This window comes from Lepus europaeus, chromosome 8 (assembly GCF_033115175.1).
Source record: "Lepus europaeus isolate LE1 chromosome 8, mLepTim1.pri, whole genome shotgun sequence".
Lineage (NCBI taxonomy): Eukaryota > Metazoa > Chordata > Mammalia > Lagomorpha > Leporidae > Lepus > Lepus europaeus.
Genome location: NC_084834.1, coordinates 21,610,040 through 21,635,319, shown reverse-complemented (window position 1 = coordinate 21,635,319; position 25,280 = coordinate 21,610,040). Strand labels below are relative to the sequence as shown.

Sequence of the window (25,280 nt, the reverse complement as noted above, 5' to 3'; positions counted from 1 at the left end):
CATAAAAAATAGATGCGCTCATTATCTTCATTTTACAAATAACAGAGTGGAGGCATAAAGACTTTAAAAAAGACTTTAAGACAACCTGGCTCCGACCACTCAGCTATTAATTATCGGAGCAGTGATTTGGACAGAGTAGGCTGGTAATTATCATATTATGTGGTTTCTCCCAAAGAGAAGGACCTGTAACCTTCTCTTTTCCAAGATAACCAAGTTAACAAGAACGTGAATAATTCATCTGTTTATTAGCACTGCCTGTTTTTGTTTTTATTTTCATGGGGTGTTCAAGCCCTGTTACAAGAGGTTTTGACTACAGTATGTTTAAAAGTAACTTTATTCACCAACTAACGCATCTACTAAAGAAACTCAGAGCCCTGGAAATTTGGGGCAGGTTATATAAGAGTTACAGATGAAGTGCCTGTACAAGAACCTAAAGTAAATCCATTTGTCTGGTGAAACTCCTGAAAATGACTCATTTGAAGTATTTGTGGAGATGTTTTTAAAATGGGAACTTATTGTACAGTCATTTCTTGTCCCACTCGGGTCACAGTTAGGAAAACAAAATGCAATCATATATTCAGTGAGGTTGCTTTGCCTAGAACTGAGAAGCTATGTGTGTGACTCCCAAGAACATATTGTTACGGTTTACAGTGCTCGTGTGAGTGAACACGTTGGCATTGAAGGACTGACTTTGCCAACTGAAAAAGGGTCTAAGCAGGAGGCTGTAACTGGACTTGAAGGGCCAGCGCATCCGCTCAGCAGCTTCCTCAAAGGAGAATCTCTCGCTTTGGGGGTTTAGACTGACTGGGAATTATTAGATGGGGGTGTTGAAAACTCACAGGCAATTCATGCTTTGCAGATGCTTAGAGAAAAGCAATATGAAGTTTTAATTTTTTACATCTTATGTACCATTATTTTCCGTGGTTTATAATAGGAGATTTTAACATTAAAAATGTACACAAGGCAGCATGCATGATACCCTTCCAGCTCATTGCAGTGGGCCATCCCAGGGTTTGTCAGGACAACATCTGCATAGTGCTTCTAAGAGCAGTGTGTGTCCTGATAATGTTGTTTACAGGGTAAGCGAACTTGGAGCTCTGGTTGCTGGGTTGACTGCTGGGTGATTGTTGACCTTTCCAATCTGAGAACAGATCTTATTAGGAGACTGTATTTTCAACAAACCTGTATTTAGGTGCTCCCATTTTCACACTTTGATGGAAAATCACATTGCCCTGAAAGCTGAACAATGTATCTGAAGAGTTAACGATGTAGCGCATACAAAAAGTGTGCAAATAAATTTGTCACCCAAATGAATTTACTTAGACCTAAAAAATGAGCAGTCCTCATAATATACTTAGCTCACTGGAAGAGTGTACAATAGCAGGAACTTGTGAAAATATTAATTTTGTATGTTCACGTATTAGAATTAGGGAATACGTCCTAAGTATGGAATTATGAGAAATACTGCCATTTGTTATATGTTATATTCCTATATTTAAAAAACAAAAAACAAAAACCAAAAAATTGGGGCTGGTGCTATGACACAATAGGCTAAGGCTCTGCTTTCGATGTTGGCATTCCATATGGGCAACAGTTCTATTCCCAGCTGCTCCTCTTCATATCCTTCTCTCTGCTTATGGCCTGGGAAAGCCGCAGAAGATGACTCAAGTGCTTGGGCCCCTGCATTTGTGTGTCAGACCCAGAAGAAGCTCTTGGCCCCTGGCTTCAGATGGGCCCAGCTATGGCCATTGTAGCCATTTGGGGAGTGAGCCTGTGGATGGAAGACCTTTTTCTCTGTCTCTCCTTCTCTCTGTCTGTAGCTCTGCCCCTGAAATAAGTAAATAAAATATTTTTTTTAAAAATGGAACATAAATATTCTTAATTTTGAAAATAAGCTATGGACTTGTCAGTACTGTTTGGTTGCTTGTTTTTAAAGCAAAGCAGTTTGGGTACATGGATATATATATATATTTTATTCATTCAGTCACATATAGCGTATTCTAGGCACATGAGTTAGACAACAGTAATTAATAATAAGAAAAAAATCCCAACCTGTTCACCACCGTGATAAAAATACCTACTACCTTCTTGGGAAAAGGTAGTTAGTATAAATAAAAGTTTGGTTTAAATGATAATGAGTAATCTTTAGGACTAAGTTTGGTTTAAATGATAGTGAGTAATCTCTAGGACTAAGTGGGAAAGTAATTGCTACTGGAAACATTTCACTTTGCAGTCTCAATTTTGAAGCAGTCATGTCGGCTACCTGCTGGGTCTTAGTCCACCCGTATAAGGATGGACTGGGTCCGAGGAAAGGTAAGTGCGCCGCTCGCCCGTTCCCCAGCCTCCCGATCCCGGAGACAATCAGATGCAGCGGGGAGCCAAGTCTAGCAAGGACTCATTTACTTCGTGTGAAACAGAACCTTTTATAGCACAAAACTGCAGTCATTGGGGCAGGGCTAAGGACCAACCAATCACTTAAACGGTCATTTTACGTGGGATTTCTATAGGACTAGCCATATGTCTATACACTTGTTACTAGTTTTGTTACCTCCCCTGATGTTGCACAGCCAATTAGTTTTAGTGGTAAACAACTTTGGATTCCGCCCACCTTACTTCCTTTGGGCACCCTCATGTAACTAATTTCCCCACAGCTACCAACACATGGAATATGATTTTTTTTTTCCTCATTTTGTTCCTAGGTGAGAATTTGGTCTTTACTTTTAAAGCTTTTAGGATAAACAGCTTGATTTTTTTTTTTGACTATCTGAATTCATAATTCTGTCAACAATCTGAGAGTATATTTATTTTAATTATTTTAATAATGAATAAAAATTTCTGAGATATTGTTTCTCTTCCTTCCCCACTACTTCCCCTTGGTATTTCTTCTTCCCCCCTTTTTCCCTCTTCTTCAGCTACTGTGACTCTTACCAGTTAGATGTGTTAGTGCTAAGTGTGAGAAAAGCTCCGTTCTGGGCTCTTTTGTAGAGTAATCCTGCTGAAGCAGTAGGAGGTTAGTACTACAGATACTCTGTCCTTACAGATGAGAGAATGAAACAAAATGTGGATTTGCTCAAACTTAGTATCCCTGCAGGAGCCAGGAGCTTCTTCTGTGTCTCCTACTGGGGAGCAGGGGCCCAAGCACTTGGGCAATCTTCCACTGCTTTCCCAGGCCATAGCAGAGAGCTGGATCGGAAGGGGAGCAGCCGGGACTAGAACCGGTACCCGTATGGGATGGCGCAGTACAGGTGGAGGATTAACTTACTGTGCCACAGTGCCAGCCCCCTGAGCAGAATTTAACCCTTAATGCAAGTACAGTAATTTGAGCATATAGATAATGACCACAAAAAACTCTATGGGGGCCGGCGCTGTGGCATAGCCAGTAAAACAGCTGCCCACAGTGCCGGTGTCCCATATGGGTGCTGGTTCGAGACCCAGTTGCTCCACTTCTGATCCAGCTCTCTGCTATGGCCTGGGAAAGCAGTAGAAGATGGCCCAAGTCCTTGGGCCCCTGCACCCACATGGGAGACCCGGAAGATGATCCTGGCTCCTGGCTTCAGATTGGCACAGCTCCAACCATTGCGGCCAATTGGGGAGTGAACCAGCGGATGGAAGACCTCTCTCTGTGTGTAACCCTGACTTTCAAATAAATAAATAAATAAATAAATATTTTTTTAAAAAAAGAAACTCTGAGTTATACTGTGAAAAATAGTAGAAGACTATGTTAATTTGGGGTTAACTAAGAGATTTTTAAAATAATAATAATAATAGGGAACAACAGACTATAATAACACAAAGTGAGAGACATGATGATAGCAGTTCCACTGGCTGTTATTTGATAGATGAGGAATCCCGAATACATTTTGATCCACTTTACCTTCATACTAACTTCATATGGTATTATTTTATAGTCATAAAATCACTGAAAAAATAAAAGTATACCCAAAATCTCCCTTTCAGAGGAAAAAGTTTAAATTATGACTCTCAGAGAGCTCTGGTTTTCCTCACATGTTCACTAAATACAATTTAAATAACAAGGATATCACATAAGCTCTTTGTGTAATGCAACAATTTAAAGAAAGTTGATGCTCAAAAAATAATGCTGAAAATTTGGTTAATATACATGGCCATTTTTTTTTTTTTTTTGACAGGCAGAGTGGACAGCGAGAGAGAGACAGAGAGAAAGGTCTTCCTTTTGCCGTTGGTTCACCCTCCAATGGCCGCCGCGGTAGGCGCACTGCGGCCGGCGCACCACATGGCCAATTTGAATACTTTAAGTACAAAAGAAATCTTACATACCAAGAAAATAAGTCATAAGCTGCTAGAAATAATATGTACAACGCCTTTAAAGATAAAACTCAAGCTGTGGAGTAGCAATGTAGAGAATGGAGAATTATGAGGTGATAGTACTTGAATTGTTAAAGTTGTTTGTATATTCTAGATAGTAGCTTGCAGCCTGACTTTTCATGGTGCTGGAAATCCTCTGTGGTTTCAGGTAGCCGGTGAACTGTGGGAAAGGAAGCACCGCAGCTCCCCTGCAGGAACAGCGGCAGGTGCATTCTCCAAGCGCCCAGCAGATGCTCATCAGCACATCTCTGGGCTGCCAGAGGCCAGCACACTGCAGCATGAAGGCTGGTCCAGCACCAACTGGCCTAGAAGGTAGCAGAAAAGCAGTGTGCAGAGTTGAGCCCCCACAGAGGACGCTTTGTTGATTCAAAATTTTTACCACCCTCACGCTCACACTGCTCTGAAAATTCTCCTTGTCATCTCAGTGTGTGCAACCACTTCCCTCTCCAGGGTTTGTGATAGCTCCAGTTAGCTTCCCTTTCTGTCAGGAAAGATGATGGACAGTGGGTTATAGAGAGAAGGGAAGTGGTTCCACAAAGGTTTGGTGCTGGATGATAGACAGACTCCACCTCCTCAAGTCTGCTCAGATGTCCATTTCCCCAGGAAGCCTGCTGTGATCACCATATTTAGTGTTGCCTTCTACCCCTTCCTCCTGCATTCCCTGCTCTCCCCCTTAATCTGCTTTTCCTTAAAATATTTTCCACTTCATAGCATATTATGCAATTTCATTGGACATTACACATTATATTTATTGCATATCTTTGCCAGCTGAATTGTAAGGTTCTTTTAAAAAAGATTTATTTTATTTATTTGAAAGGCAGAGTGACAAAGACAGGGAGAGACAGAGAGAGGTCTTCCATTTGCTGGTTCATTCCCCAAATGGCCACAATAGCTGGGGGGCATGCTGACTGCAATACTAGCATCTCTTAGGGGTGCTGGTTAGTGTCCCTTCTGCTCCACTTCTTATCCAGCTGCCTGCTAATAAGCTTGGGAAGGCAGCAGAAGATGGCCCGAGTACTTGGTCCCCTGCCACCTATGTGGGAGACCCAGAAGAAGCTCCTGGCTCCTGGCTTCAGCCTTGCCCAACCCTGGCTGTTTTAGGGAGTGAACCAGTGAATGGGAGATCTCTCTCTCTCTCTCTCTCGCTCTCTCTCCCTCTCTCCTCTTTTTCTCTACACCCACCTTTCAGTAGATAAATACATCTTAAAAAAAATTGTGCTTAGAAAATTGCCTGAAATATACTAGGTATCCAAATATTTGTTGTAAAACTCTTCCTCGAGAAAAAAAAAGGCAACCGAATGTTCCCAGAGATTTCTAAGGTAAATTTAGATAACCAGCCCTAATAGTTTGAATTGTGTATTGTGTTTGTGTGTGTATATATATATATATATATGAATAAAAATATAAATTTTCACTTTTTTATTTGAAAGGCAGAGAGAGAACCAGGGGAGGAGGAGAGACACAGAGGGAAAGAGGAAGACAGAGACAGAGAGAGAATACCTTCAATTCAGTGTTTCACTCCCCAGATGCCCTCAACAGCAACATGTAGGCCAGGGTAAAACCAGGAGCTTGAAGTCTCTTTTGTGGGTGGCAGAGTCCCAAATACTTGAGTCAGTGCCTGTTGTTTCCCAGCGTGCACAATCCAGGAAGCTGGATTGGGAATGGAAGAGCTAGGGCCTGAATCAAGCACGCAGATGGAGCATCAAAGCATCATTTTTAAAAAAAGGTTTTATTTATTTATTTGAGAGGTAGAGTTACAGACAGAGAGAGGAAGAGACAGAGAGAGAGGTCTTCCATCCACTGGTTCACTCCCTAAATGGCTGCAATGGCTGGAGCTGAGCTGATCTGAGCTGAAACCAGGAACAAGGAGCTTCTTCCCGGTCTCCCATGCGGGTGCAGGGGCCCAAGGAGCTGGGCCATCCTCTGCCGCTTTCCCAGGCCATAGCAGAGAGCTGGATTGAAAGTGGAGTAGCCGGACTTGAACCAGCACCCATAGGGGATGCCAGCACTTCAGGCTAGGGCTTTAACCTGCTGCACCACAGCACTGCCCCTGGATACAAGCATCTTAAGTGCAGTGCCAAGTGCTAGCCGCGTTGTGAAATCTTTAAGAGGTCATTATTGCCTTCTATGTATTGCTGTTTGGTTCACTGGTGTTTAGTTTAGCCCTCCTCTAGGGAACATGTTGAAGCTGATAATATCAGGAAGAAAGTTTAAAAGATAAGGGAATTTATTTAATAAAAACGATATAGGAGGAGGAAGGAATGCATTGACTCATGGCTAGGGGTTTCAGGGGATAACGGCTGTGCCTCTGCTTTGTGTAGAAGGACCAAATGTTCTTATACCTCACTCACTTAGAGTTTTGAATTGGTAAATTTTTCATAGAAACTGAATCGCTACAGAAATGTATGTAATTTCACTGATTCTAATTGAAAGAAAGAGACTAGGCTAAAAGATGAAGAAAAGAGAATGGGGTGAAAGAATCAAATGGTGAAAAGATGAATTTTCATGTCATTGTGTATTTAATTAAAATTTATTTGTATTTTTTAGCATATCTTAAATTAGAGGTTACAAAATTCTAATCTGCAGATTAATATCATTTCATAAAAAAGGGCTGTTGCAAAATGACAAAAATTAGAATATCTATATACTTCAAACCAACAATTCCATTTCTTGGACTTTTTTCTGTTTGTGCATGGAAATACAATTAACCACAGAGATACTCAACTGTATTAGTCACCTTTTTGTCACTGAAACAAAATATAAGACAACTCCTTATAAAGGAAGGAGTTTTGTTCTGGTTCATGATTTTGGAGGTCTGTAATCCAACCCAGGCCGGCCCCATGGGTTCAGCTGTGTGCTGAGGTTGGAGGGTAGCAGTGGGGAGAACATATGGAGTGACAACCACATGGTGAGCCAGAAAGCAGAGTGAGTGCCTGGGGTGGACCCTCCGGTGAGAACCACCTTTCATGGTCCCACTCCCAGTGGCCTAAGGACTTTCCACTGGGCCCACCTCCTAAGCATCATAATTGGATTCAGTTTCCACTTAGTACCATTAACTTATGACTTTGAAGTTTAACTGTCTTTATGGGTTTTCTTGTGAAAAACAAAATCTAAATATCTACCAAAACTCAAGTATGACTACACAGCGCCATATTGTGGAATCATAAAATAGAAGTATATTTGTTGACATGGAAAGATACCCTTTGCTGTGACTTGAATAAGATATGGCTCCTGAACTCACATAGACACTTCAAGTCTTAGGTTGATGATGCTGAGAGGGTGGAAACAATACAGTAGTGTGTTGAAGGCGCATCTTGTGGGAGCTCTTTAGGTCTTTCAAGGCATGCCTTTGGAAGGTAGTTCTTGGGAGACAGTTGATTATGAAAGCTTGAGACTGGCATAGCCACTTTCCTTGCTTCTGGGTTCAGCTTGTGATCACTCCTCTGCACACGTTCCACCCTTGCTGTTCTCCAGCATCACCAGACTGCTGGAATAATGGGGCTTGCCTAATCTTGGACTGTGAACCTTCCAAACTGTAAGACACAGTATACCTCCTTTCTTCATAAGTAGCTTGTATCAGGTAATTTGCTGTAGTAGCCAAAAGCTGGCAAATACATTCATCAAATATAAAGTAAAAAATGGAGGTTTAAAGAAATATACAAACAGCCAAATGCATTCAGGCATGAATGACTTGAATATAATAATCATATTGAATATAATATTAACAGTAGTCAACTCAAAGGAGTAGAGGATTTTTTCTTTATAGTTTTTCCTTTCCCATGTTTATAATTGTTTACAATTAGAAGCTGGAATGCATAGAATACATTGTAGCATTTTTTTGAGGATAAGTCAGTGTTTGTACATTTTATTGTCACAATTTTTGAGCATCTTATTGATTTCTGTTGTTGAAAAGACTTGAGAGCTCTCTTTTTTATTGCGTGTATTGTTATATATAATTGCAGGTGAATAAGTGGTATCCTGAGAAGCATAGGATCTTTTAAGGACGATCTCTAGCATAAGACGGCGACTAGAGAGGCCATTGTTTGAAATGTTCCCTTGAGCAGATCCAGGTGTAGCCCTCAGCAGCAGCTGTGATCACAACGGTTTCTTAGGGAGGGAGGCTGACCGTGACCTGCCTCAACAACATTTAAGGAGTTATTGGAGCCAAAGTGTTGAAAGTTCACCTAATTATAGTGGCTAGCTTTTCTTGTGTTCTCCTAGCAACACGGAGAGATTTATAGGAGTTGGATTGCGAATCAGAGGCTGATATCCAAGCTCCATGTATTTTTGTGAATTTAGCACTGAAAAAGACATTTGGGGCCCTTGTCAGTTCTTTCCTACAGCTGGCACTGTTTGAACAATGAGTTCCCCCTCCCTTTTGGACATTTGTTTAAAAAAAGCAATCCAGATTCTGTCAATATAAATACATTTCTAGAGTCATAACAACCACTAAAAATGGTAACCATAATTTCTTTTTACTAATCCACTGTGCATTTTAAGCTACTGAGTTTAATAAGCTAAGGATATATTGGAAGATTTTTATCAGTCCATTTGGCATCTCACACTTGATATATTTAAAGGCATTCTGAACTTAATATGTTTACGACAGAACTCTTGATCTTAATCCCCAGTCTGCCCCAGCAGTGTCTCTCAGTTCAGCTACTGGTGACAGCATCCTTCCAGTTGCTCAAGCCAGAAAATCGTGGTGTCATCCCTGAGTGCTCATCCCTGCTCACACTCTGTATCCAGCCCACCAGCAATCGTGTTGGATTTACCTTCTGCATACATCTGGCTTTGGACCTCTCCCTACAACTCCACTACATTGCCTCTAAACCAAGTCATCTCAGTGTCGGCAGGTCTCCTGTCCTACCTCTCATTGGTCCATTCTCAATGCAGAAGCAAGACATGCTAATCCCTTTAGCCTAGGTTAGTTCAAATCAGTGCCCACGTCACAAGTGCCAAAACCATCTTCAGTAACAGTCATCATAAGGTCCAACTTGGCCTAAACACTTGTGACCCTTTTATGCATCTCCGAACCATTTTCTTTTTTTTTTTTTTTTTTTTGACAGACAGAGGACAGAGAGAGAGAGAGAGAGAGAGAGAGAGAGAGAGAAAGGTCTTCCTTTGCCATTGGTTCATCCTCCAATGGCCGCCACGGCCGGGAGGATTAGCCTGTTGAGCCGCGGCCGGCCCTCTGAACCATTTTCTAACAGCTACTTCACCCTCTCCTCCGTTCCAGCCACACTGGTCTCTGCTCTTCCTCCCGCTGCTGTGCACTTCCCCTTCCCTCCACACGAGAACACACCTCACACCGTCCTGAGACTGCACATGGCTCACTTTCTGAGCTGCTTCACACTTTGTTCAGGAGCCAGCTGCTCAGTCAGGTCTTCCTGGCTTGTGTCTTTGCGTTCTCCATTCTTTTATCTTGCTCTCTTTTTCTTCACAGCATGTTACCAATGAAATGTATGAATTTATGAATAGATGTGTGTCAAGAGATCAGGAGTCTTTGTCTGTTTTACTAACAAATTTATCTTTGGTTCCTACAACGGTGTCTAGTACATATGAAGGACTCAACAAATACTTACTGAATATTTATTAAACCATAAGTTATTTTTAAGTGTATTTAATGTCATAGATTGTATCAAGCATTAGAGAACTGTATAAATGTTGGTATGCTAAAATCTAGTCAAATATATCCTTTCATTGAAGAGTGGTTTGTGATATAATTTTTTTTAATCAGAGAATTTTTTGGTCCATGATGTTGATTTATAGACATTTGCCAAAAACACATCCATTTCAGATGTAAAACTACTTTATATGCAATCATCAAAGCTGTAGTAACGCTTTTATTTCAAGTTCCCCTCTGTCTCTCTCATTTTTGTTTTGCAGAAAAGAGGCGCAGTTAGATGAAGAAGGACAGTTTCTTGTCAGAATAATATACGATGACTCCAAAACCTATGATTTGGTTGCTGCCGCAAGCAAAGTCCTCAGTAAGTTGAATGCGGTTTTGCTTCTGTGCCTAAGTTACACGTAGAAGCCCAAAGAAATGCATAGTTCAAAATTACAACCACTGATTCTGTAAGTTGTGCATAGCACCGCCCTGGTGAGGAGGGCATTTACACATAGTGCTGGGCTTAGATGGTGCCCAGCCCTGTTCTTTTTACAAGCCCTTGGAAGAATGAAGAGAGAAAAGATGCTGCTTGTGCCTCCTTACAGAAAACTGTGCATGGGGAGAGGGAAATAGCTGATAGTTGGAGCAAGAGCTTCCTTTGCGGTGTTGACAATCTGGTAATTATGCAAGAGTGCTGTGAGGAAAGCATTTTCTCCAAATCTCTTTCGCAGTCACTGGTTACCTTGGCTATTGGTGAAAGGAACAAGAGGCTGAGATTTACTGGAGACAAAGCAAAATTCAGAAAGCTCCATGGAAAACAAGAAGTAGTATTTGTTATTCTCATGATGTAGAATTTATAACTAGGCTACAGTTTGGACAGAATGAAATGAGACTCAGCTTTGATAAATATAGTCAGAACACAAAAATTTGGGGGAAGAAGACTGGTAAATGTTTATCAGTAATAAGAAAAATATCCTGCCTCCTTAATAATCAAAATTGAAACAAGTATGAAATTTTTTTTTTCATTTAAGTTTGACAGGTTTTAGAAATGAAATACCTAGTATGGGCAAGGGTAGAAATAAAAGGGGAAATCACACACATTGAAAATTTAATGGTAAATTAAGACAAATCTTTTAGAGAACAATTTTGTATCACCACATTCTTTTTTTTTTTTTTAAATTTATCTATTTATCTGAAAGGCAGAGTTACAGATTGGAAGAGGCAGAGAGAGAGACAGAGACAGAGACAGATCTTCCACCTGCTGGTTCACTCCCCAAATGGCCACATCATCCGGAGCTGGGCCAATACGAAGCTAGGAGCCAGGAGCCTCCTCCTGGTCTCCACAAAGCTGCAGGGGCCCAAGCACTTGGGCCATCTTCTACTGCTTTCCCAGGCCACAGCTGAGAGCTGGATCAGAAGTGGAGCAGCCAGGACTCGAACCAGCGCCCATCTAGGATGTGGGTACTGGAGGCGGCAGGCAGCTTTACCCACTACGCCACAGCACTGGCCCCCACCAAATTCTTTCTAAAAGATATTCAAACTCTTTAGGAGTTTCTTCTAAAGAAATGATCAGATCTCATTGCATTAATATTTGTATGTGGCAAGTCAGAGTTACTTACATCACTAAAAAAATGGAAAAACTTATATTTTAAATAATAGGGAAATGATTAAATAGATTGTTGTATAGATTGTTGTAGTGAATAAAAATAAAAATGCCAAATAATAGATCCAGAAAATTTGTAGTAAAAATTAATATTGTAGGAAACATATGATTGAATATTAAGAATAAGCGAACCATTAGGGTTCATCTTATATATGACATCAAGTTATTAAATAACCATATGTATATAAAGAAAAACTATTTTGCACCAAAAATACTGTCATATGCAGTCTTTTTTTTTTTTTTTTTTGACAGAGTGGACAGTGAGAGAGAGAGAGAGAGAGAGAGACAGAGAGAAAGGTCTTCCTTTTACCATTGGTTCACCCTCCAATGGCCGCTGTGGCCAGCATGCTATGGCCGGCGCACCGTGCTGGTCCAAAGCCAGGAGCCAGGTGCTTCTCCCGGTCTCCCATGGGGTGCAGGGCCCAAGCACTTGGGCCATCCTCCACTGCACTCCCGGGCCACAGCAGAGAGCTGGCCTGGAAGAGGGGCAACCGGGACAGAATCTGGCACCCCGACCGGGACTAGAACCTGGTGTGCTGCCGCCGCTAGGCAGAGGATTAGCCTGTTGAGCCACGGCGCCGGCCATATGCAGTCTTAATGATTTTGAAAATCAGTTTTTCAAAAAAATTACTAAATTGAATATATACTTTAAGAAGCTAAGAATTAAGTAACTTGTCATGGAACCTGAGTAACTGATTTCTTTGCTTGTAAGTACAAATTCACACTGTTGACATATCAACCCATTGTTTTCTCAGATTTTATTGCATTGTTTTGGCCAGAATTTTTTCATATGATACATGTTCATTCTGCACAGACTTTAAGAATATTTCAAATTATTTTAATATGCACTTACATATCTTCATTGTTTTAATTAATAATATGCTACTGGTGGGGCCAGCATTGTGGCACAGTGAATAAAGCTACCACCTGCATTTCCAGCATCCCGTATGGCTGGTTCATGTCCTGGTTGCTCTACTTCCAATCCAGCTTCCTGCTAAAGTGCCGGAAAAAGCAGTGGAAGATGGCTCAATTGCTTGGGCCCCTACACTCATGTGGAAGACCCAGAAGAAGCTCCTGGATCCTGGCTATGGCTTGACCCAGTTCTGGCCATTGTAGCCCTTGGAGAGTGAACCAGTGTGTGAAAAGATCTCTCTCTGTTTCTCCTTCTCTCCCTACAACTCTGTCAAATAAATAAATAGATCTAAAAAAAAAACCCAATGTTATTCATATTTCCATTTACTTGGGAGGGGGAAGCCACAACAATACAAAAGCTGCACTTTGTAAATTCATATTTATGAAATAAAAAATAAAAAATTAAAGAAAATTATTATTTTTAAAAATTTAATTAGTATTTAGCAGATTCAATATGGCTTGTAGATAGAATTCTAAGACCATAATGATATTCCTTTCCCTCCTCCCTCCCCCAGTATTCTGCTTTTAATACACAGTTTGTTTCTCTCTCTCTCTTAAACCTGTAAATTAGATCTCAATGCTGGAGAGATCCTCCAAATGTTTGGGAAGATGTTTTTCGTATTTTGTCAAGAATCTGGTTATGACACAATCTTGCGTGTCCTGGGATCTAACGTGAGAGAATTTTTACAGGTAAGCAACTTAGGGTCCTCTCCCCCGAAGTTCTGATTTGTGGTTCTTCCTGTGAGGTTCTAGGATGCTTTTGCTCTGCCAGTCGGAAAGCTGGAATGGAATCGTGGTGGTGATCCTTTTCTAACTCACATAAAACCATGGTTAGTGGACATGTTAGCATTTTTGCTTCACATTTTTTCTCTAACATCTGGATGCTGACCCTGAATTCTCATATCACAAATGAACAGACTCTGAAAGTATCCATTGGTCTGTTGTGATCGGTTCAGCTGCCTTTTGTTTCATGGTTCTACATGCCAGTGGTTGTGGTTGGTTTTTGACAGATAACATGGTCTTATTTTCTATTGGTAAGAATGTTCCTAGCTTGTACAGTATAATGGATACAGTGTGTCAGTGTTCACAAAGTTCTACCTGGAGTTCTTTGTTGAGGGAAAAGCACCTGGGCCACCAGGTGTTCTGCTACAAATTTGAGAACCATTGCTGTGAGTTACATATTAATTAATCTACTATAGAAAAGAAAATAGGAAACCTTCCAAGCTTGGTTTCAGGTTTCAAAAAGATAAGTAATGTTAAAAAAAAAAAGGGCCTTTGTCTTACACTCTTTTAAATTCACCTTGAACATTTTCACCAGTAAATTACACACTGGATGAGAGGCTATTTCTAGACTGACTGTACTATTTTAAGCACTGGCATTCCTGAGACCCTCTTGTTGAAATGTGTTAACATTGAAAATTATGTGGTTGTTTGCAAAGGATATTTCCAACTGGCTGCTGAGAGCGGCCAGATCTTGCTGGAAAATGATGTCAGTGCAATACTAGCTGAACCAGAGCCCAGTTCTGAGGGAATGTAAACTACTTTCAATCCAGCTGCATTATTGATTTAACAGCCAAAATAAGAACTTTCGTGTTTAATCAAAATGTCTGTTGTTTACATAGTGACATTTTTCTTATAAACTTAAAACAGCATTCAATCAAGATGGAAACTGCTTTGCAATCTCTTACCATGCATTCACGAAACTGCTGCTGTCAGATAAAAAAGAAAAAGCTGCCACTTCCAAGTGAAGTAGCCGCAGGGAGATATTTAAATTAAAATTGAACAGGTGATATTTAAATGGGCTATTTAAATTGATTAAGGTTTATTACTTAAAAGTTTTTTGAGATTTTTGAGTACATGTTCCTTTTTTTTTTTTTTTTTTGGTACTTTTGTTGCCCTCTGTCGCCTTATAAGCAAAGTTTCAACTTCTAGTAACTGAGACTTCACTTTCTCTCTCAATGGCCTCTATCTACATAATGAAAGCAATATTCAAATGACCTCCTTGAATTTTTTTTAAAGACATGTACTCATTATGACCATGTGTTAAGCTGCTTATGGCACAGTGTGTGCGGTGGGGAGCAAGCAGGCTCCAAGGCATGATTCTGTCTGTTCTAGTGCTGTGTTATCCAATAGGACAGGCACCAAATACAGGGTTACTCCACACTGGGAAGAAGGCGGGCTGTCAGCGGAAAACACACCAGGTTCCAAAGACAATACAAAAAGAATATAAGGGGCCAGTGTTTAGCACAGTGGTCAAGGTGCTGCTTGGGGCATCTGGATCCCATATCAGAAATTCTGACTCCTCTGCTCCCAATTCCAGCTCCTGCCATTGTGCATCCTGGGAGGTAGCAGGTGACGGCTCTGGTTATTGGGTCTCTGTGACTCACGTGGAGACTCAGATCCAAGTCTGGGCTTCTGACTTCAGCCTGGCCCAGATAGATCTCTTTCTGTCTCTGTTTCTGTCTCTGTATCTCCTTGTGTTCGTGTGTCTCTCTGAGTGTTTCTCTCTGCCTTCTAAAAATGTAAAATTAGCAACTACGTGCTTGTTACACTAACTGTAAAGTTTTCATCAAATTGTGCAAGTTTGATACAATTTTTCCTCCCGGGTTTTAAACTTAAAGCTGAATCGAATATGGTAAAAATGCTGCTTTCTAGTGAGTAGATATTTATATGTTGCTCAGGATAATTACATAAAAATTAAATGGACTTTTTCTGTTTAGCTGATTATGAAGCAATTGGCTTTTATAAACTGCTAAGATCCTAGATCATGTATAAAAATTGACGTTTTCATTACATAAATAAAACATCATGACAACCTTTAATCCTTCACTAAGGAGTAAGATAAACTGGGCCCATTTTAAAGAGATTTTAAAGATTTTTTTTTCTGCCTCTTTCACCCCTTAGTTTTAATCTATCAACAAAGCTTTGGGCATTTTTTCCTAAATCTGACTTTTGAGGATTCTGCCACTTTTCTCCATTTCCCCAACACTTCCCTATTATTTAGAGATTGAATGGTTTCCCTTTCTCTCTCCATTCTCCATTCTGCCACCCTGGAGATTTTTTTTTTTTTTTAATACAAATATATCTCATGGTAGCATTTTCTTGCTTAAACCCCCTGAGTAGTGCCACTCTGCCCATGGGAAAGTTTTAACAATAATGAAAATTACTACCACGCCTTATCTGTGCTCTTCTCTCACTTCCCCCACCAGGCAAATCTAACTTCTTTCAGAGATTCCTTGTGTTTATCTTGCCGCCCCTATCCTCTGAGCTTCAGCACATGGTCTTCTGTCTACCAGGGACCATTGTTCTGATCACCTAGATAAATCCCATTCAGTCTGCAGGTCAGATTGCTTCTTGCAGGAACACACCACCAATATCTGCCTTATCTGAGCCAGAGTAATTGGCCTTCCTCATGTTTTCATCACACATTATTTCACAGCCACAGTAGTCCTCCCACTGCAGGATCATTTCCTGTTTATTGGACTGGAATGTAAACCCAGGCCAGAGACCACACTCTCTCAATGATTGCATCTCCACAGATATTATCTATGTGTCTGGCAATGAGTAAGTATCATTTTTTTAAAAAAGTGATTATTGATTAAAAAAAAGTGGGAAGCAAACACACCAGTAGCTCAAGATGAATTCTTTTATGAAGAGTTAAGTCAGTTTGAGTGAGACTATATAACTTTGTTTAGAAATGAAGCATAGATTGAAATATAAAGGAAGAGATACACACTAGACCATTTCCTTCTCATGTGAACGTGGCAAATTACTATTCATTGTTGAATTTACAAGGGGCATTGCTTATATCTGTTGACATTTCTAAAATAGTCATTGTAATCCTTCCATTTGAAGTGCTCAGAGAACAATAAAATATCTACTGAAATCGTAATATGGGCTATGATTTAGCCAGGCCACTCTGCCTCATTCATCATACCAAAAGGGACCTCTCTGGAGTCCTCTCTCCTCAACCCCTCATTTGCATATGTGCATACATTGTTAAGAACAGTTCCTGGGGGCTGGCGCTGTGATGCAGCGGGTAAAGCTGCCGCCTCCAGTGCCAGCCTCCTTTATAGGTGCTGGTTCGAGATCTGGCTGCTCCACTTCCAATCCAGCTCCCTGCTATGGCCTGGGAAAGCAGTGGAAGATGGCCCAAGCCCTCTAGCCCCTGCACCCAGAAGAAGCTCCTGGCTCCTGAATTAGCACAGCTCCGGCCATTGCAGCCATCTGGGGAGTGAACCAGAGGATGGAAGACCTCTCTCTCTCTCTCTCTTCCTCTCCTTCTCTCTCTGTGTAACTATGATTTTCAAATATATACATCTTTAAAAAAAACAGTCCCTGTGTGCTTAGTATAAAGCTGTTTCTGCTATTCTATAAACACTTTTTTACAAATTTTCTTAGTTCCAGATACATACAGCATATAATGTACAAATAGGCAATCAGTAGAATCCTTGAAGGATAGCATTAATTATTCTGAAGTATGTGTGTGTGTGGTTTCTTTCTTTCTCTCTTTTTTTTCTCTGAAGCTACTTTATCCGGCTCAGTCAGGATAATACCTCTTCGTTTAAGAAATTTTATGTATTTTTTCAAAAATATTTTGAAGATTTATTTATGTGTTTGAAAGGCAGAGTGGCAGAGTGACAGAGAGCAAGGGAGAGACGTAGAGACATAGTGGGGTAGGGATGGGTGGGAGTCGTAGATCTTCCATGAACTGGTTCACTCACCAAATGGCTGTGTTGGCCAGGCTTGGGCCAGGCTAAAACCAGGAGCCAAGAACTGTGTTCAAGTCCCCTACTTGGGTCGTAGGGGCCAAGTTCTTTTTGGACATCTTTTGCTGCTTTTCCTGGCTTATTAGCGGGGAGCTAAATCAGAAGCAGAGATGTTAGGACTCAAACCAGTGCTGTGAAATTGGCTTCCTGTGATGCCAGCTAAACCCACCTTGTCACACCATCAGCCCCTAAAAAAATCTTTTAAATTAATGAGCTTTTTAGAAAGAGAGACATAAAGGAAAAGACAGACAGACACATAGAAGATCTTTTTTCCCCTTGCTTCACTTCCCAAATGCCTACAAGACACATAAATGGACCAGGCTGATGATGCGAACTTGCAAAGCGATTTGATTCTTCCACAGGGATGGCAGGGGTCCAAGCCTGCTAACAGTCACCTATTGCCAACGAGCTTTCACATTATCAGAAACCTGGAATTAAAAGCAGAGCTGAGACTTAACCCCAGGCCCTCCAGTTTGATATGTAGGTATCTCCAGCAGTGTATTAACCATTATACCAAATTCCTAACCTTTTAAAAGAAATTTTATATTCAAGGAGATACCTATATAGGTAATTCTGTAGTTTAATTCCAGAGAAATATTTATTTTCTTATGGATTTTATCGTTTTCTTTGATTTGTTCATTTAACTGATGAACACCAAAATATCTTCTTCCCTTGAAAAGCTTTGCTGTCAATACTGAAATCATAGCCCTGCTTATATTCATATAATCTCTTGACCTTCCAGATTCAATGTAAAAAACTCTGCATTATCCTTATTGTAATCCACCTGGAAGTTTTGAGAATAACAGCAAAAGATAGCTAACAGCCCTAAAAGGATAAAGTGAAAAAAATATATAAGAAATATTTTTAAAGGAAATATTTTATAAACTTTCCTCTTCTCTAGACATTACACAGTTAGGAATTGATGTTGTTTTAAATTTTCCATGGAAGTATCAATTTGTGGGCTGTTTGTAACAGTAATAATCTTTGGAATTTATCCTTTGCTTGTTTTGATAATTAAAAACATAATTTCTCAAAAAGAGATAAAGAAATAAGATATTTTTATATTTTTGGATTGTATATGTTTGACTTGGCCATATGACTTCAGAGACAAGACTATATTTCAATATTTTTATATTGGAAACAAAATGTATGGTTCCATGCTGCCGCTATAGCAAAGTTTTTTATTTTTTTTTAACTTTCCTAAGGGTTTTTTTTTTTAAATTTTATTTTATTTAAGGTATAAAATTTCATGTATTTCATCTACACAGATTTGGCAAACTTTTTAGTGTATTGATTACAACACATGCAGAGAATATTTATGATTTGAAAATGCCATCAGTAACATACTGGTAGGGAATGTCCGATTTGATGGTATTTCTGCCTCAACCTGTGTCATTTCTACTTTCCAGTGTCCTGTTGCATCAGGAAATATCATGTTTTCCAGAAATCTCTGCAACGTATTTCTCAGGTCATGTGCATTTTTTAAAAGATTTATTTGAAAGGCAACTAAAGAGAGAGAACGAGAGCTCTTCCAAAGTTCACGTTCCAAATGGCCACAATAGCGGGTGCTGAGCCAGGAAATCTATTCAGGTTTCCCACATGGGTGGCAAGGATGCTTGGGACATCTTGGGCTGCTTTCCCTGGCACATTAGCAGGGCACTTGATTAGAAGTGGAGCAGCTGGGACTTGAACGAACACTCATATGGGATATCAGCTTTGCAGTCAGCAGCTTAGCTTGCTGCACCACGACATCGGCCCCCTCACACTTCTGCAATAAGATTTTGCCTGTCCTCATCAAGAGGTGGAGTTCTCCTTTTCCTGAATATGTGTTGGCTTTGGCGAGTGTCTGACCAATTGAATGCAGCCAGATGCTTTAAACAAGAGCTTAGGAAGTCATGAGGTTTCCCCCTAGGTAGCTTAGAAAAGTTCTTGGAATGCTCTCCTGAGGATCCCAGGCACATGAAATGAGAAGCACAAGCCACATGGAATGGCCATTTATATACCCTCAGGCAACAGCCCCAAGCTCCTAACAAAAAGCTTTTGACAGTTACCATCCAGTTGAGTTGTTCCATCTTAGAGAACCATTCTGCTACAGTATTCTGATAATTCCAGCACTGGTGTCCATTTGATTCCCATCCAGTGCAAGAAGTAAATCCTTGTTGTAACTAGTGAATTTTGGGATGATTTGATGTACAACACTGGGTAACTGGAACAGTAATCTATGCATTCTCTTTCCCCTTATATTTTTAATTGGTGTGAGTATATATGGATACCCTTGTACAAGGAGTCAAGAACTTAAATTGTCATATTTGATTAAATTTGAACTCTGGGAATGGGACCCATGTCAATCCAAAATAGGGCTACCAATTTGTTTTCAATGATATTCATTCCTAATTTATTATATATTCTTTATTTCTCCAGCAATTTTACAGACTTAAAATCAAATTAAAATGAGCACCAAAGGTTGCCAGATTGACTATTTAAAAATAAAGGGAAAAAGGGAATTGTCAAGACCACTTAAGATTTGAATTATGAGCCTGTTTGACTATGCTTAGAAATCTCAGCTGAATGTTTCGGCATTCTTCAATTATTTCCTGGAGGCATTCTCTCCCTCAACTGATGTTAATGTAGTGGCAATGTCACACATTCACTCAACCCATATATATTCAGATTCTATAACCAGCCCCTCTGTTCAGCCTTCAATGGGATTTTTTTTCCAATTCATGTTGACTCCAGATTTTGGCTCATAAAATACAACGTTGTGATTTGGCTGGCCCACCAGGAACAATCTGGGATTGTAGACTGGTCTAATTCTTCAATGTTTGTGTAGTGTTATTTTGGGAAACATGAGGATTTTCCTGAACAGCTGTAGAATTCTAATACTTCCCTAAATTATTTATATTTCTCAGAAAAATGCACCATTCACTTTATTTTTAACTTTTGAATTTCAAAAGGAACCATTTGTTCAGCATCCAAAATGCCAATTCCTATAGCTTGCAATTTTAAAATTGGCAAAAGGGGGTTTAGTTTTAGTTTAAAATCTTGTGGAAGGTGTAGCTATAAGTCACTACTTAGGACTCCCGAATTCATATCTGAGCATCTGGTTCCAGACTCAGATCCTCAGCTTCTTATCCAAGCTTCCTGCTAATGTGTGCCCGGGGAAGGCAGCAGATGATGGTTCAAGTACTGGTATCTCTACCACCCACATTGAGTTCCAGGCTCCTGGCTTTTGCCTGGCCCAAGCTTGGTTGTTTCAGGATTTTGGGAATGAGCCAGCAAATGGGAAATCACTCTCTGTTTCTTTGTCTCTACCTTTCAAATAAAGTGAAAATCAATCAATCAACTAAAAATTTTAAAACCATGTGAAGAAAGATAAGAATTATTTAGAATTATAATACTTGCTCTTTGAAGAATTCAAATGTTCTTGCAATTTTACAAAATTTTCATTGCCAAATGTAGGATTGTATAGACTGGATCTCTTTTTTGTTGTTGTTTGTTTGTTTTAAAGATGAATTTAGGGGCTGGCGCTGTGGCATAGTGGGTAAAGCCACTTCCTTCAGTACCAGCATCCCATATGGCTGCCCTGGGTGCTCCACTTCCAATCCGGCTCTCTTGTGTGGCCTGGGAAAGCAGTAGAAGATGGTCCTTGGGTCCCTGCATCCTTGTGGAAGATCCAGAAGAAGCCTCTGGCTCCTGCTTTCATATAGGTCCAGCTCCTGCGGTTGCGGCCATTTAAGGAGTGAGCCAGCAGATGGAAGATCTGTCTCTCTCTCTCTCGCTCCCTGCCTCTGCTTTCTGTACCTCTGCCTTTCAAATAAATAAAAATAATAATAATTAAAAATTAATAAATAGAAAAAAGATGAATTTAAAAGCATTAAAATAAAATATCCACATAGTTGTAATTATTTCTTTTTTCTTTTTTTCAAAAAAGATTTATTTATTTTACTTGAAAGCCAGAGTTATACAGAGAGAAGGAGAGGCAGAGAGAGGTCCTCCATCGGCTGGTTCACTTCCCAGTTGGCTGCAATGGCCGGAGCTGTGCCAATCTGAAGCCAGGAGCCAGGAGTTTCTTCCAGGTCTCTCATGTATGTACAGGGGCCCAAGGACTTGGACCATCTTCCACTGCATTCCGGGCCATAGCAGAGAGCTGGATGGGAAGAGGAGCAGCCAGGACTAGAACCTGAGCCCATATGGGATGCTGGCACCTCAGGTGGAGGATTAACCCACTGTACCATGGCACCGGCCCTAATCCTAGGATACTTTCTTTAGTGCCTCCCATCATCTAGGGTTTGGTTTTCCACTTCATTTAAATTTTCTTTTGTCTCAAAATTTGAAAATGACTGCTTTCTGATACAACTTAACCGATAATGAAGTAATGAAATGAGAACCTCAGACTAGCCTGTTGCTGTCATAAGGTAAGATACATGAAAGGGGTTGCTCTGTAGGAGTTTTCTGGTTGTCAATTTGATAAAGCTAAAAAGCACGATTGACAGCATATTTGAGCTATGCTTCACTGTTTCCTGGGAATCCACCTTTGCTATGAGATGTGTGTTTACATCTTTTCCCATATCTTTTCTGTTTTCAAACATGCGTGTATACTTGCAATCGCCATGTAGCTCTTTTATTTTTATATTTTCATACATGCATAGATTTATTTATTTATTCATTCATTCATTTAAAAAAGATGTATCTATTATTTATTGGAAAGGCAGGCTTACAGAGAGAGAGAAAAAAAAAAAGAGAGAGAGAGAGAGAGAAAGATTGAAATTCTACCTGCTGATTCAATCCCAAAAAGCCAAGGCATAAGCCAGGCAAAAGCAGGCAGTATGGATCTCCTTACGGTTCTACCACATGGATGACAGGGACCCAAGCACTTGGGCCTTCTTCTGCTCCTTTCCCCAGGCACATCAGCAGGAAGCTGTAAAGGAAGTGGAGCAGCCAGGACTTGAGATGGGATGTTGGCACTTATGTGGGATGCTGGCATTGCAGGCTCTGGGCCAATCCTCTGCACCATGATAATAGTCTGCCATGTATATATTTAGAAATGAAACAACATGTCAATTTTAACAGTAAGCTCTGGTTTCCCAGGACACTTTGCTACAGCCAAGAGTGTGAATAATCAAGTTTGTTTAGATAATATGTGGATGCCTCAAAAAGTTCAGGGTAAAATTGAATTAACAGATAATTTTATGTTGGTGTGAGAATTCTGAACTCCATGCATATTTTTATAATATGCATTTTCCATGAAATTTTTAAAGACCACCCTCATATTGTCAAATGTGGAAAGATTCTCTCTAAGGCTATTTTAGGACTTGCTTGGTGACCTTCTGAAGTTGTTTCAAATCATGGTAGTGTAAGTATGAACACAACACTTTTATTAGCTATATAAATGTACTCAAATGGAGATAATTTAATTTTTAATTCGTAATCCCATTTCTTATAACAGGCAGCCTGTGGTAATCACTTTAATCTTGAAAGAGTAAAATGGAGCAAGGAAAGCTGTAACTAGAGAAATCCCCAGAGTGGTTTTTATTTTAGATACTATCTAAAGAAAATCAATATTACATTAAGTGGTGTTAAATCTTTTATGCTACAGGGAAGCACTTTACTTGTCCGTTTAATTAATAGGAAACTCAGTAAAACAGGAAATCAATGGAGAGTTCCTTACCACAGAAAGTCTTGAACGATGAACATTCTCAATGGGCTTTTTGCTTGTTTGTTTGTTTGTTTTTTGCTTTTTTTTTTTTATTATCCTTTAAATGATAAATTTAGGCAACCTCAATATTGTTTTGTTATTGAAGCCACATTGTGGTGTGTGGTTAAAGTTGCTGCCGGCATCCCATACGGGTGCCATTTCACGTCTCGGCTGCTCTATTTTAGACCCAGCTCCTTGCTAATGTGCCTGAGAAAGCTGTATAAGATGGCTCAAGGGCTAGCACCCCTGCATCCACATGAGAGACCTGGAACCAGCTCCTGGCTCCTGGATTTGGACCAGCCCAGCTCCAGCAGTTGGGCCATTTGGGGAGTGAATCACCAAATAGATCTCTCTGTGTGTCTTCCCATCAATCTCTTTGTAACTCCATCTTTCAAATAAATAAATGTAAAATATTTTTGTTATTAATATTAATAATCAATATCATTACAAACAGCTCCACCCACATTTGGTGTCTTGGTAACTGGGCTGAGCCACTGCATCCACCTCTGGCCGACCTTGGCACCAATGGTGCTGCTAACATAAGTGGTACCATTGGTACTGCCTTGTGCCGTCTTCCTGCCTGCATGTGGAAATGTACTAATAACACAGCATGATACAGGATGGAAATGGACGGTATATAAGTGATATAGGCATGGTGACCTATGAAATAATTCAGCTTTTTGTATAAAAAAAATACAAAAATGTGTATTTTGAGTTGTCCTCTGTTTAATTTTTTTAAAGATTTATTTATTTATTTGAAAGAGTTACAGAGAGGCAGAGGCAGAGAGAGAGGTCTTCCATCTGCTGGTTTACTCTCCAGATGGCTGCAATGGGTGGAGCTGTGCTGATCCGAAGCCAGGAGCCAGGAGCTTCTTCTGAGTCTCCCATGTGGCTGCAGGGGCCTGAGGACTTGGGCCATCTTCTACTGCTTTCCCAGGCCATAGCAGAGAGCTGGATGGGAGGTGGAGCAGCCAGGACTCCAGCCAGCGCCCATATGGGATGCCAACACTGCAAGTGGCAGCTTTACCTGCTACACCACTGCCTTGGCCCCCTAATTGTTTTTCCTTTCAAGTGAGCCACAGCTCAGTATCTGGACCTATGTTAGAAAAATTTCCTGCATGCAGCCCCAGCTATATTTTGAGTTTGTGGGAAAAGGAGATAAAAGTAAAACCTTTCTGGTGATTTCTTTTTCTTCCCACCAGATTGTCCCATCAGGGAAGTGTAAGGGATGTGGAAAGAGTAGGAAGAGCAATGTCCATTCTCAGGGCAGAAATGCTGTGAAAAGGACACTCTTCCACCGGCTGGAACCGTTCTGGGGTTCCAGAGCCTGCAGGTGACCTACCCTGTGCAATACCCAGTATCCTGCAATGTTGGATTACTTTTACATAGCAATAGCATCCTCTAGAGGCCGTCTGGAGGAATGCATGTTTTGTTTAGCACAAGCCTGATTGGATTTTAACAGCTGTAGTTGGGGGAAAGAAAGCAGAAAGCACTATGGATGAAAGAAATTGACAGACACCAGCTTCTCCCAGTGAGGGGGATTACTGAAACACTCATCTGTGTCAGCATGTTAACCTTCATGCCCAAGCTCAGGCCTCAGCATTTTCACCATGAAGTCTTTCTTTCTTTTTTTCTTTTTTTTTTTTTTTTTTTTTTGACAGGCAGAGTGGATAGTGAGAGAGAGAGAGACAGAGAGAAAGGTCTTCCTTTTGCCGATGGTTCACCCTCCCATGGCCGCTGCGGCCGGCGCGTCTCACTGATCCGAAGCCAGGAGACTGGTGCTTCTCCTGGTCTCCCATGCAGGTGCAGGGCCCAAGGACTTGGGCCATCCTCCACTGCCTTCCTGGGCCACAGCAGAGAGCTGGACTGGAATTGGGGCAACCGGGATAGAATCCAGCGCCCCAACCGGGACTAGAACCTGGTGTGCCGGTGGCATCGCAAGGCAGAGGATTAGCCTGTTAAGCAACAGCGCCGGCCACCATGAAGTCTTTCTACTCCACTCTTTCAGGGCAAGCTGTTGGCTCTCAGATTTGCTCATTGAAAACCAATGTGACTGTCCATTTGCAGATATAAACCATGAGCTTCTTGCTCTGCACCATGCAGATCTGTATCCACAGCTCTACCTTGCTGCCTCAGCGTGCGTAACAGAGCACATGCTAACAAATGCACCTGTACCACGTGATTAAGTGAGTGAGTGGATAGATAAACCAAGGATGGAGAAAACTAAGCATCAGGGCTGCAAGTGCCCTGGGAAAGTGTTGCTCAAATCTGGGTGCTCATGGAGTC

At 40.7% G+C, this 25,280-nt stretch overlaps 2 protein-coding genes across 2 annotated transcripts in view; one reads left to right on the top strand and one right to left on the bottom strand.

Annotated features, from left to right (window-relative positions):
• LOC133765234 (ATP-binding cassette sub-family E member 1-like) overlaps positions 1-25,280 on the bottom strand; it is a 1,116,285-nt gene that overhangs the window by 913,994 nt on the left and 177,011 nt on the right. The window lies entirely within an intron of this gene.
• The window catches only part of GUCY1B1 (guanylate cyclase 1 soluble subunit beta 1), a 52,888-nt gene that overhangs the window by 9,553 nt on the left and 18,055 nt on the right, over positions 1-25,280 (top strand). Inside the window, exons 3-4 of the mRNA XM_062199453.1 lie at positions 10,234-10,334; positions 13,102-13,220. Coding sequence (XP_062055437.1) covers positions 10,234-10,334; positions 13,102-13,220 — 220 coding nt within the window. The remainder of the gene's footprint in view (positions 1-10,233; positions 10,335-13,101; positions 13,221-25,280) is intronic.